The sequence below is a fragment of the Vitis riparia genome, chromosome 13 (assembly GCF_004353265.1).
Source record: "Vitis riparia cultivar Riparia Gloire de Montpellier isolate 1030 chromosome 13, EGFV_Vit.rip_1.0, whole genome shotgun sequence".
Lineage (NCBI taxonomy): Eukaryota > Viridiplantae > Streptophyta > Magnoliopsida > Vitales > Vitaceae > Vitis > Vitis riparia.
The window spans coordinates 9,773,062-9,787,071 of NC_048443.1; the positions used below are offsets into that span (position 1 = coordinate 9,773,062).

The following is a 14,010-nucleotide window of genomic DNA, read 5'->3' on the forward strand; positions in this document are numbered from 1 at the left end:
ACTGTGGCCTTTTGGCAAGCGTGTTGGGAGTTTGCTAAGGAGGAGATAGTAGAACTGTTCAAGGAGCTCTACGATCAGAAGTCCTTTGCCAAAAGCTTGAACGCCACGTTTCTGGTCATCATCCCAAAAAAAGGAGGTGCTGAGGACCTTGGGGACTTCCGGCCTATCAGTTTGCTTGGAGGGCTGTACAAGCTTATGGCCAAGGTTTTGGCCAATAGGTTGAAATTGGTGCTAGATAAGGTGGTCTCAGCTGATCAAAACGCGTTTGTAAAGGGAAGACAAATTATGGACGCCTCTCTCATAGCCAATGAGGTGGTTGACTATTGGCAGAAGAGGAATATTAAGGGGATGGTGTGTAAGTTGGATATTGAGAAAGCCTACGACAGCGTCAGCTGGAGCTTCCTTGTGAAGGTCTTGAAAAAGATGGGCTTCGGGTCGCGCTAGATGGAGTGGATGTGGTGGTGCTTTTCAACGGCAAAATTCTCTGTCCTTATCAACGGGGTCCCTGAAGGCTTCTTCGCCAGTTCTAAGGGTCTGCGGCAAGGAGACCCAATTTCTCCCTACCTCTTTATTTTGGGCATGGAAGTGCTGAGTGCACTTATTAGGCGGGCAGTGCAGGGAAACTTCATATCTGGGTGTAGGCTGAGAGGTAGGGAAGAAGAGGAGATTATGGTGTCACATCTGCTCTTTGCAGACGACACTATTATCTTCTGTGAGGCCAACAAGGACCAATTAACGCATCTTGGATGGATTTTGGCGTGGTTCGAAGCGGCCTCTGGGCTTAGGATCAATTTGGCCAAGAGCGAGCTGATACCAGTAGGGGAGATTGAAAATATGGAGGAAATGGCGGTGGAGTTAGGTTGCAAAATTGGCAGCTTCCCGGTCAAGTACTTGGGGCTGCCCCTTGGGGCCCGGCACAAAGCCTTGTCCACGTGGGATGGGGTGGAGGAAAGAATGAGAAGAAGACTTGCCCGGTGGAAGAGACAATATCTGTCTAAAGGTGGGAGAATCACCCTGATCAAGAGTACCCTTGCAAGCATTCCCATTTATCAAATGTCCATCTTTAGAATGCCTAAGTCAGTGGCTAAAAGGCTTGAGAAAATACAAAGAGATTTCTTGTGGGGAGGGGGAAATTCGGGTGGAAAGATTCATTTAATAAATTGGAAGGTGGTGTGTACTCAAAAGGAGAAGGGGGGCCTTGGTATTAGAAGGTTGGGGCTTTTGAACAGGGCCTTATTGGGCAAGTGGGTGTGGAGATTTGCCGTTGAGAAGGATGTTTTGTGGAAGAAGGTAATCGGGGCGAAGCATGGGATGGAGGGGTGTGGCTGGATTTCTAAGGAAGCCCGGGGGCCCTTTGGAGTGGGAGTTTGGAAGGAGATCTTAAAGGAGAAGAGCTGGTGCTGGAATAACATGAAGTTCAAGGTGGGAAGGGGGAACAAGATCAGGTTTTGGACTGATCATTGGTGCGGCACCGGCGCGCTGTCCAATGCATTCCCCTGATTTTTGATTTGGCAGTGGGCAGAAATGAGCTGGTGCATGATGTGTGGGACCCAAGGCTGGGCCAAGGAGGATGGAATATCAGGCTGATTAGAGATTCTAACGACTGGGAGCTGGTGCTTATAGAAGATTTGCTCCTTTTGCTAAGGGACATCAGAGTAAGTTTAGAGGAGGACTGTGTTCTTTGGAAAGGTGGGGTTTCTGCCAGTTTTAGGATTCGGGAAGCTTACAATCTGCTGGCAGCCCCTAGTTCTTGCGTTTTTCCGGGAAAAAATGTTTGGGTGGATAAGGTCCCAACCAAAGTGGCTTTCTTCGCATGGGAGGCTACTTGGGAAAAAATTCTTACATTGGATAGGCTGCAAAGGCGTGGGTGGCAGCTCCCAAATTGTTGTTTTTTGTGTGGGTGTGAAGAGGAAAATGTAAATCACATTCTTTTACACTGTACAGTGGGTAGGACCCTTTGGGATATCGTCTTTGCCCTATTTGGGGTTCAGTGGGTGTTTCCAGAGAAGGTTAGAGAGGCGTTGTTCTGTTGGCGGGGCTCTTTTGTGGGCAAAAAGAGGAAGAAGATTTGGAAGACCATTCCGTTATGTATATTTTGGACGGTTTGGAAAGAAAGAAATAGGCTTGCATTTAGATGGGGTTTCTTGGCCATTCAGACTCTCAAGAGGTCTTTTGTAAGTAGTCTGTGCAGTTGGGCTAAGTTGTATAGGGGAGAGGAGTCCTCTTCGCTTATAGGCTTCTTGGAGTGGGTTGCGACCCCTTAAGGGCTGGTGAGGTGTTTTTGTTTTTTTGGCTTTTTGGCCTTGTGGTTGCTTTGTATACTTCCTGTATGCGGTGCGGCCTTTTGGCCTTCTTTAATATATTTTCTGCTGTTGCTTATCTAAAAAAAAACTTCTATCCATAAAAAGTACCTTAGACTATCCAAGTCTTTGATCTTGAATTCCTTTGCTAGGTAGGGCTTCAATTCTCCAATCTCTTCCAAGTTCTTACCAGTAATAACGATATCATCTAAATAGTTGCCTCATCAAGAGGAGAATGTTTGAAAAATAGTGTGATCACCTAAGCTTTGATGATAGCCCTTCACCATTGACTTAGTGAATCTTCCAAACCAGGTTCTTGATGATTGCTTGAGCCCATAGAGTGATTTTCTAAGTTTGCACACTTTGCTTGTCCTAGATTTGTGTATGAATCTAGGGGGAACATCCATGTATACTTCCTCCTCTAGCTCCATGGAAGAAGACATTCTTTATATCAAACTATTGCAAGGGCCAATCAAAGTTGGCAGCCAAAGATAATAAAGTTCTGATAGTGTTCATCTTTGTTATTGACATAAAGGTTTCATGGTACTCTATATCATATGTTTGTGTGTACCCTTTAGCAAGAATCTTTGCTTTGTAACTCTCTATGGTTCTATCAGCTTTGTATTTGATGGTATAGATCCACCTACATCCCACCGTTTTCTTTAAGTAGGTCTACAACCTCCCAAGTTTTATTTTTTTTTCCAAGGCTTGTAGTTCTTCATTCATGACATCTTTGCATGGTTTACTGTTTAAGGCGTCTTGAATTGTTTTGGGAGTTTCATTAGAGGACAAATGAGTAACAAGGACATGGTATTTTGATGACTATCTTTGTAAGGACACAACATTTGAGATGGGATGTTTGGTACATGCTCTAATTCGTTTCCTAAGAGCAATAGGCAAATTCAAATCTCTATTAGTATCAAAATTGGGATTAACATTTCCTTAACTTGTCTCCCTTGAGGTTTGGCTCAAGCCATAAAGGGTTGGGGAGGGCTTGTGATAGGTTCTAGGTTTAAATCCTAATGTGGACAAAAAATTACCTATCAAGAGAAAAAAACATTTCAAGTACCTATCATGGTTCAGAGATTGGAGCATATGTAGGTACTAGGGATTTTTCTTCCTGAAATACACATTGAAAATAGCTACTTTAGGTCTCTTGTGCTTAATCTCAAGAGAATGAATCTGCAATGTACATTTTGAGTTCAATTTTTTTCAGGACATGAGGAACTTGGGCTTTGTTCAATTTCAATGGTCAGACTTTTAGGTTGATTTTTTTTTTCTTTTTTGGACTGTTTCACTCTCAAAAGGAATAGGATGAGAATGATAAATGATCAAGAACTTGATTATAATAAAAATAGGAAATAGTACTCGATAAAACCTGATCTAAAATTTGACCAAAATTTTGTTGTAAAACCTAAACAGAATCCCGCCATCTATCTTCCACAATTTTGTTACTCTCCCTATGAAGATAAGTTTCAAAGAAATAGGGTGTATTTTCGATGAAGGCAACATCCGGGTGATGAATTTTTTCTTGATGGGAGGATGGTATCATTTATATTCCCTTTGTGTGTGAGAATATCCCAAAAAATGCATTTGCAAGCCTTATGAATATTTTTTTCTTCTCAAGTGGTATGAACATGAAAAGAGGAAACACACCCAAAGATTTTTGGAGAAAGAGAACCAATGCCTTGAAAATTTGGAAAGAATTGAAATAGTACCTATAGGAGGTTTGAATGCAAGAAACCAAGATGGCATACAGTTTATTAAGTAGGTGGCTGTTAGGATGGCTTCACCCCAATAGATTTTATGAACTTCCATTTGGAATAGAAAGGACTTGGCAACCTCCAGTAAATGCTCATCTTTTCTTTTAGCAACCCCATTTTGTTAGAGAATATTGATACACGATAATTGATGATCAATGCCTTCATTTTGAAGATATGTGATTAGGTCATTATTAAAGATTCTTTCCCATTGTTGGATCTGAGTGTATGTGCTGGACTCCAAATTATGTACTGATGAGTTTATTTATTTATTTTTTTGATAGGCAAAAGCAGAAATATATTAGAAAAGGGCACCTTGAGGAAAACCCAAAAACATACAGGGAGTATACAAAAGGCACCTTAAGGCACAAACAAAAGAAGAGAAGATACAAAACCATCCCTCATCTAGCGCCTAGCCAATAAAAAAAACTAAGTAAAGGAAGAGGACCTTCATTTACAACCGACTTTGTCCACAACCAAAGATTACAAACAAAAGAATTTTTCAACCTATGAACCGAAAAATCCTCATTATCAAAGGCAATCCTATTTCTTTCCATCCAAACCGCCCAAAAAAGGCACAACGGGACTGCCTTCCACACCTTTCTACGCTTCTTGCCCAACATAAAGCCCTTCCATTCAATAAGGGTATCTCTAACCGAAAACGGGAGGACCCAAAACACTCCAAAAAGGGCGAACAATAACTCTCATAAAACTCTTGCCCTGGAGCAATGCATAAGAATATGATCAATAGACTCCTCTTCCTCACAGCAAAGGAAACATCTATTAGCAAGAGCCCGTCCCCTCTTTTTAAGCTGATCCAGAGTAAGCACCTTACCCCAAGAAGCCTCCCAAGCGAAAAAGCTCACTTTGGAAGGCACACTAGGGCTCCAAATCAATCCATGAGGGAAAAGACCAGCTCTTCTTGAAGATAGATCATTATAGAGGGATTTAACTGAGAAAATCCCATTCGAAGTCACTTTCCACAACATTCTATCTTCCACAATAGGAATAAGCCTTACTCCCTGAATTGTCAAAAGAAGCCTCTCCACCTCCTCCACCTCCCAATCATTGAAGGGCCTAGAGAATCTAGGACTCCAAACCCCTTCCTCTCCCGAAGAATCCCAAAACTCCTCTACCCAAGCCTCCTTAGAGGAGGCAAAAGCATACAAGGAGGGAGAAGAATTGCAGAAGGCGAGGTTCCCACACAATTTTTCTTTCCAAAATTTTACCCTTCTACCATTCCTCACTGAAAAAATGACTTTATTTTGCATAAGGGCACCTTCCTTCCTTATTTCCTTCCAAAATCCTACTCTAACGCAACCCCCTTCTTCCTCCCCGAACTTCCTACTAATGACATGCCTCCAAAAATTCTCCCTTTCATTCGCAAAACGCCAATTTGACTTGCAAAGAAGGGCCCTATTGAGAGTTGATAGACGTCTAACTCCCAAGCCCCCTTCCTTTTGTCCAAACAAATGGTATCCCAACTAACTAGGTGAGGCTTCCTCTCCAAAGCACCCCCTCCCCACAAGAAATCCCTTTGAATTTTTTCCAACCTTAAACTAACCACTCTTGGCATTCGAAGTAAAGACATCAAGTATATGGGCATACTTGACAATGTACTACGAATTAGAGTGATTCTCCTTCCTTTGGAAATAAATTGCCTTTTCCACAAGGCCAGCCTTTTCCGAAATCTCTCTTCCACCCATCCCAAACGGCCATAGACTTGTGGTTCGCCCCCAAAGGAATCCCCAAATAAGAAGAAGGCAGCCTGCCCACTTTACAGCCAGCCTCGAGAGCCAAAGTCTCCAAATTCTCCACTCTACCAACCGACAAAATTTCGCTTTTGTCCAAATTGATTCTCAAACCTAATATGGCTTCAAACCACATCAACAACCAGCTTAAGTAAACCATCTGATCTTCGGAAGCTTCACAAAACACTAAAGTGTCGTCGGCAAACAACAAATGAGAGACCAAGGCCCCATCCCCACCCCTTCCATTGACTTTACAGCCTGAAAGGAACCCTCCCCCCACTGCTCTATGGATGAGCCTACTAAGGGCCTCCATTCCTATCACAAAAAGATAAGGGGATAGGGGGTCCCCTTGACGCAGCCCCCTTGAACTGTTGAAGTAGCCTTCCGGAGTGCCATTGACCAAGACTGAAAACGTTGCTGTAGAGATGCACCAGGAGATCCACCCGGTCCACTTCTCCCCAAATCCCATGCTTTGCAATTCAAACATCAAAAAATTCCAGTTTATGTGATCGTATGCCTTCTCTAAGTCCAATTTACATAACACCCCACTCTCGTTTCGTTTCAACAAAGAATCTATTGCCTCATTGGCAATAAGGGCAGCATCGAGAATCTGTCTTCCTTCAACAAAGGCGTTTTGAGTTGAAGACACCACTTTGCCCACTACCTTCTTAAGCTTGTTAGCTAACACTTTTGCCAACAGTTTATACAATCCCCCCACCAAACTGATCGGTCTGAAGTCTCTAAGGTCCTTGGCGCCTGTTTTTTTTGGGATTAGGACCAAGAAGGTCGAATTCAGGCTCCTAATGAATCTGCCATGCTCGTGGAATTCTATCAAAAAACCCATAACCTCTTCTTTGACAAAATCCCAACAAAATTGCCAGAAACTAAGGGGGAAACCATCTGGACCCGGAGCCTTGTCCCCGTTCAGATCTGAGAGAGCCAGGAAGACCTCATCCTCTGAAAATACCTCCTCTAGTCTAGCTACTTCCTCATCTCTAATTCTATTAAAGTCCAAACCTTCCATAGATGGGTGCTAGCCCCCCGGGTCAGTCAACAGGTCCTTAAAAGCTCCAACCACACCCCCCTTTATCTCCTGCTCCTCTGTTAACCATACTCCGTCTATTTTAATCTTGGACAAACAATTTCTCCTTCTATGGGAATTAGCCATTTTATGAAAAAAGCCTGTGTTTCTATCACCCTCCCTCAGCCATACTTCTCTTGATTTTTGTCTCCAGGAAACCTCCTCCATTAGAGCCCATTTTTCGAAGTCCCCCTTTGCTTCCTTTCTAGCTTCCAGTTCCTCCAATGATAAGGGGTGAAGCTTCTCTTGACCATCCTAGAAATCCACCTTGTCCAAGGCCAATTTCTTATTGACCCCCACCTGCCCAAAAACATCCTTGTTCCAAGACTTTAAGATAGCCTTCAAAGCCTTCAACTTCTCAGCAAGGATGAAACTAAAAGATCCATTGAAACTTAGACTTTGCCACCACCCCTTCAACAGGTCCTTAAAAACCCTCCTCCTTAAGCCACATATTTTCAAACCGGAAAGGGACAGGACCTCTTCTAACCCCTCCCCCATCCAATAGGATAGGGAAGTGGTCGGACACTGGCCTAGGAAGAGTACATTGCACTGCCCCCTTAAAGTGACCCTCCTAGTCCTCCGACACCAAGAAACGATCTAGCCTGGACATAGCTTGATTGTTCAATCCTCCGCTCCAGGTGAATGGACCCCCCTGAAGAGGGAGATCCCTCAAGTCCAGGTCATCAATCACTTCCGAAAATCTTCTCATTGAAGAAGACAACCTCCCTCCTCTTCTACTCTCATTCGGAAATCTAATCAAATTGAAGTCTCCTCCGATACACCAAGGATCGCTCCAGAGCCCGCGGATGGCCCCTAGCTCTTCCCAAAACAGTTCTCTATATCTTTTCAAGGTAGGGCCATACACTCCTGAGAAAATCCAACTAAAGCCATCTTCACAGTTCTTGAACCGACAGGAAATGGAGAAGAGACCCACCTCCATCCCTACCAGCTCCAGCACTCTATTATCCCAAAAAACTAGCACCCCTCCAGTTGCACCCCTCGCATTCAGAACTCCCCATTCTAAAAATCTCCCCACTCCAAGACTTCTCACCACCCCTAAAGACATCTGTGACATTTTAGTCTCCTGCAGGCATACCAAGTCCACTTTTTGGGAGCTGATTAAGGCCTTAATTAAACTCCTCTTATTTCTGTCATTCACCCCCCGGACATTCCAAGATAAAATTTTAATCTTCATTTAAAACACAGAGCTCTATCCCCATTTCTTCTCTCTGAACCTTTCTTCCTGTTTTCTCCTTCATAATTAATCGACCATTCCAGTTTTTTCACTTCCCTATCAAACCTAGTCATTCCTGAAATTCCTTTCTTCTTGCCTTGATCCCTTCTGGTTTTTAGCCTTAACAGTAATTTAAGAATTTCCCCTTCAACACCATCTGTCGTGAACCCCAGAGTCTTACTGAACTTAGCCAAGCTACTTTCATCCCAACTGCTGCCTTGGTCCTCTTTTTCCTCCAGATCCTCACTCTCCTGCGACTTGATACCCATATTCTTTTCCCCCTCTATACCTGTCTCCCACGGACTGCCGTCAGTCAGCATGGCACGCAGCGGAGCTTGATACCCAACACCTTCATCAATGACTACCGTTCCCATAACACCCCCCACCACCATAGCCCGATCGCACCCAGAGAGAGGAGAAGAAGAGAAGAGGACCCGATCCCCCCTAAAGACATCGGTAATGGACTCGTACCTGGATGCCTCAGCTGTCAGAGCTTCTTCAGTCATTCGCGCTCTCGCTTTCACCGAGAGAGACTCTGAATCCCTCCAATCTCCTCCGAGAAAGCAAGCGACCCCCCCGTCCTCCTTAACTTGACCACCCGAAGCTTCCATCGTAGCCCTAATTTCCATCTCCCCGACCTCGGCATGAGGAAAAGCCCTAATTCCTTTTATCCCCCCCAACTCAGGCTCAAAACCCATGTCAGCCCTCCCCTTGCAGCCCACAATCGAGCCCTTTATGAAAAAAGGCCTGTCCTCGCAGCCCATTACCCACCCTTTTAACGTGATGGGCCTCGGCTCACAATCTGGCCCAACCATCTGGGCACCCTCAAAGGCTGGCTTGAGACAAGCCTCCCCAAGTCCGCTCCTGAACTGGGCCTCCCAAACGGGCCCAAAATCACAAGCTGTTGGCCCGGATTTAAATCCTCCCAAACTTGCTAATTTCCCTGCACCTTGGCTTTTAATCCCAAAGCTATCTTCTTCGTCAGTCACCTTCCTTCCAGGCCCCCTTTCAGCCGACTGAGATGGAAAGCCTGTAGCCCCTCTTGAAGAGCTACCACAGGGCGGCTCAACTGCTCCCCCCTTGCTCCTTTGGCTGTCCATCCTTCACCAACACGCCTCCTCTGCACTCATCACGAGACCCACTCCCTGTTTCTGCTTCAACCACTGCAGCCCCTTTCCCGAGACCACTTCCTGCCGGCACCACCTGAGAGAACCAAGGTGGGGATTCCCACCATAGCTGGACTAAGAAGCACCCCTTCTCATCCACAATCTGGACGGAGGAAGGTGTGTCCTTGCCCACCGTTTTCACCAACATTCTAGCCCATTGCAACTCTGCCATTGAATCCATCTTGTTGTCCACAGCAATGAACCCACCACAACCATCTCCTATCAACTTAAACATCTCTCGATTCCATAAGTGAAGGGGAAGACCTACCACTCTCACCCATGCCTCGTTAGCAAAGGCTCCATTGCTAAAACACCCCACCTTCGGGGGCCATCTTTCCATCAATAATACACTGCCTAGAACCTTTCTCTTCCCTCTAGCAAGAACACGCTCGACCTCACTAACCAATTCAAACTCATAGAGCATTAGCCCACCTCCCATTACAGCTATGTCCAGCTTGCCTTTGAGGAGCCAAGCGTGAACAGCCTAGTTTTTCAGATAATCCAACTCAGGGGGATGGTTCTCCACCTTTTCCCATCTACCCACTAAGCAACGACCCAGCTGCTCTAATCTACCAGGCTTCACCCTCCTTCCCACTTCCAACCAGACCTTATCCCCAAGTCTACCCATTTTCGATTTTGCTACATCTGCATATGTCCTTGGATCAAGCTCCTTTTCCTTCTTCAGCACCTCAAGTGAAAGGGGGTCCTTTAATCCTCCAAAGGGAGCTACCCCAACCTCTCTCAGCTTCTCAGCCAAGATATTCCACCCTCTAGATAACCCCTTCCCTTCTGGAAAAATTAAGCAAAATCTTTTTGCCTCTAAATCACGAACAGAGCAGAGAATAAATCTTCTCGCCTCATTTGTATGACGCTCCATTCTATACTTCCTTCCTTCCTCCTCCTAAGCGAAAGACCAACTTCTATCACCTCTATCTTTACAGCAGGATTCAACTCCTACCAACAAGCTGCTGAGACTTGCATCTCCAAATCTGATCCAAGATGATATCCCTTTACATCTCTCCCAAATGCATCCTCTCAGCTTGCCTCCAACTTCATCAATCACAAGTTCAAAAGCTTTAGACTCCACAGTAAACCATCTTCTTCCTCCTCTAGACATCTCTTTTGCAATGGACTACTCTTGAACATCTGATGATAAAACAACAATTACGTATTGCCACCCAAGTGTAGGAGTGTGCCTACGAATTGACCTCACACGTACTGATGAGTTTATAGAAGATAGGAAAGATAGTGGAAACCTTAGATTTTGATTTCAAGACATAAACCTAAGTGGATTGAGTGCAATAGTTGATAAATGGAACAAACCATTGAGAACTTGAATTATTTGTAAAGCAAGGAGCACAAACATCTAAATGTATCAAACTAAATGGAGAAAGACATTTAGAATTTTTTATTGGAAATGAAGCACGGTGGTGCTTAGCAAGAACACACACTTCACAATAAAAATCACGACAATCAATTCTTTCAAACAAAGTTAAGAACACTTTTTCAAACGATGGAAATGAAGGATGTCCTAGAAATATATGCCAAAGCCGAATTTGATCAACTTTTGGAGAAGAGGTATCAAGCCTTGTGACCTTAAAACACCAGTCTTCCAATCAGCATCCAGGGACCTTCCTTTTTCGTTAAACAACACCTACCTCTTTTAACATTTTTCTTCTTCTTCTTCTTCTCCTTCTTTTTTGATAGACACTCTTATCATTCATTGATTTGATCAAATACCTTTCTCCAGCAGTTGGCTGTCAAATTGAATGTCAGGAAAAGCCGATGGTGTTGGTATTTTAGCAAGAGATGACTATATAGCCTTCTTGATGCCAAGTAAAAGAATATACCCTGGAATACTCCTCTCATTTAATTCATTTCTCCATCTTTCTTGATCTCTCCAAACAGAATTTCTCTGCCAAAATCTCTCTACATGAAGAAAACCTCTCTGTCATTTTGATTTTTTTTGTTCTTTTCTCACACTTTCTCAGCAATTGAATAATGCAAGATAAAGTTAGTTATTCCAGGCAAGGAAAGCTGTCCATTGGTCCTTAAGTTCAGTTTGCCCACCTGAATCAGAAGCAGTACTTCGAATAATTCTTCCAAAACAAGGGCAAGAAATTAACTTTTAAAGAAGACTACCAAATCATGGTTGGGTCCAGTCAATTCAATGCTCTGTGATGCCTTAAGTCACTCCTTGGCCTCATCATCAATGGCCTAAACAACTGGAAATGATGTTCACAGCTGTACTGCTCTTCATTCGTAATGCAATTGAACTGTAAGATCTGTAATGACTGATCTTCTGTCTTGTAACTTTTCAATCAACTGCTCCCTCTTAACTTTCCCACTTGACCAAGAAGATCAACCGCGCAATAAGAATGCTCGGTTCAAGATTTAATATTAATTTTTGTACCATCTCATTAAATATCCTTTCCATAATTGAATTTGATGGTCAACTAGCAGAGAGGATGTGTCTGCTAAAGCCACTAAACAGCAAGGGATGTCAATCTTTTAAAATTCATGGTGGACGTCCATGAAATTATAAGAAACCTTAGGGAGGGTAATTGCATTCTCCCCTGTATCATATATACTTACATTCAAAGCATGTTAGCCCAGGATGCATGCTTTTGAAAGATATTGGTTCTTTAAATCTGTTCATAATTGTTATTTACTAGTTTGAATTCTTACTTCTCATTTCTAATTGAAAATAAGTTTTAATAGTAAGTGTGAGGTTTAAGCCTCATCATTTTGAAGGGCCATATGCCTTGCCTCATGCCTTTGCATTTAAAATCTGAATATTAGTTCAAGTCAATGGAATCTACTCTAGTTCATTGGTCCTTTTTAAAATTTTTTTTTTTAACTTTTATTTTACATCTTAATTTTTCTTTAACCAATGTCTTTTGATTCATGCAATTACTATTATATGGCTTTGCTTGCAGATTTTGGACCAATATAAAGAGTCTTATGATGCTCGTGTGAGAGAAGGTGCTGCCAACTCTGGGCCTTTGCCGAAGAGTGTCATATTGGTTGGTCACTCTATGGGTGGTTTTGTTGCTAGAGCTGCAATTGTCCACCCACATTTAAGAAAGTCAGCAGTTGAAACAGTTCTTACACTTTCAAGCCCACACCAGTGAGATATATGGCTTCTTGATTGACTTCACTGTGGTTTCCAGAAATATTATGGATTGGTTATTTTTTATGAGATTTCCCTGTTTTTTCCAGGTCACCTCCAGTGGCATTGCAGCCATCCTTGGGTCATTACTTTGCACATGTAAATCAGGAATGGAGAAAAGGTTATGAGGTTCAATCCTCTCGCACGGGAAATCATATTTCTGATCCTTCTCTCTCTCATGTTATTGTCATCTCCATTTCTGGAGGTTTTAATGATTACCAGGTATTTATTCTCTTTGCATCTTATTTATTTATTTATTTTAATCGGAAACAAGCATATTCATTAAAATGGATTAAAAGTACAAGCGAAGGGTGAGAAATCCTTTCCAAATTTGCAAAATATGATAAAAACCAGATGTGGAGAAACCTTCTCCAATATACATCAAAAGGGTACCGTGAGAGACAATACATAAAAAACAACTCAACATTCCTTGGGGTTATTCCTTTCTGCATCTTGGAGGATGCTAATTATTGTGGACCCCCTTTCTTCTTGAAAATATGCATATGAGATTTGTAATGTTATAGTATGCTCAACACTTGACAAGGATTAAGTGCTAATCCTTTGTTTTTTTATCATAAAAAATAGACTAAGAAAGCTTGGGCTAACACTTAGGTCCCACTCATGTTGCTAGTTCCATTTAGTTAACTCTTATAGGTTAACTACTTCTAGAATAATTAAAATAGGTGGTTGAGGATTGAAAACAGATTGGGGAAACACTTAATCTTTATTGATACAAATAAATGAATATAGTTGATATAAAATATATATAGACTTTATAGGGTGGCATTTTGTGGGTTAAAGACACAAGAAGCTTTGGAGAGCAGCTCTTTAGTGTAATCTTTAGGACTGTATGGAAAGAAGAATCAAATGTCGTTTGATAATGAGAAGCATTAGGATCAAGATTTGAAGAACCATTTTCTTAAATTTTTTTTTTATGGGTGAAGATGTACATAGATATAGATTCTGTCTTTATTTGATCTTGTAGAGTGGTTGGGTTCTTGTTAAGAGAGCGAGTTGTTTATTGTGTTCTCTTGTTTGATGTGCTTTTAGATGCTATTTGTACATGTCTTGCGTACTTTAGTGTGTCGTCGTTTGGCGTTTTTTAATATATTTGCATTATTTGCTTATAAAAAAAAAAGAATATATATAGACTTTGTGGATGCATAGAACTATGATTTATTATAATAGTTATCCTAATCTAAAAAGGAAATTAATTTAAAATAGGATATAACTATCCATGATTTGTAGGCCTACCAACTATACTTACCATTCTCTTAGAAAATAGCTTCTACAACAGTTGAACAATTTTTACACTCCCCCTTAAGCTGGTTTGAAGATATCAATCAAACTCAGCTTATTGGTTAAAGACTCAAATGCTGGTTTAGGTTGTCCTTTGGTGAATATGTCAGCCTGCTACTCCTTTGTTGGAACTAAGGCATGCAAATTCGTCCAAATTTTCAGTTTTTGCTTTATGAAGTGTTGATTAAACTCTACATGTTTGGTCCTATCATGTTGTATCGGATTGTGATACACGGACACTTTAATT

At 42.2% G+C, this 14,010-nt stretch overlaps 1 protein-coding gene across 1 annotated transcript in view; it reads left to right on the top strand.

The window, feature by feature from the left end:
- Window positions 1–14,010, top strand: part of LOC117928540 (GPI inositol-deacylase) — a 53,783-nt gene that overhangs the window by 19,445 nt on the left and 20,328 nt on the right. Inside the window, exons 3-4 of the mRNA XM_034848423.1 lie at window positions 12,232–12,422; window positions 12,515–12,686. Of these exons, the coding sequence (XP_034704314.1) occupies window positions 12,232–12,422; window positions 12,515–12,686 (363 nt within the window). The remainder of the gene's footprint in view (window positions 1–12,231; window positions 12,423–12,514; window positions 12,687–14,010) is intronic.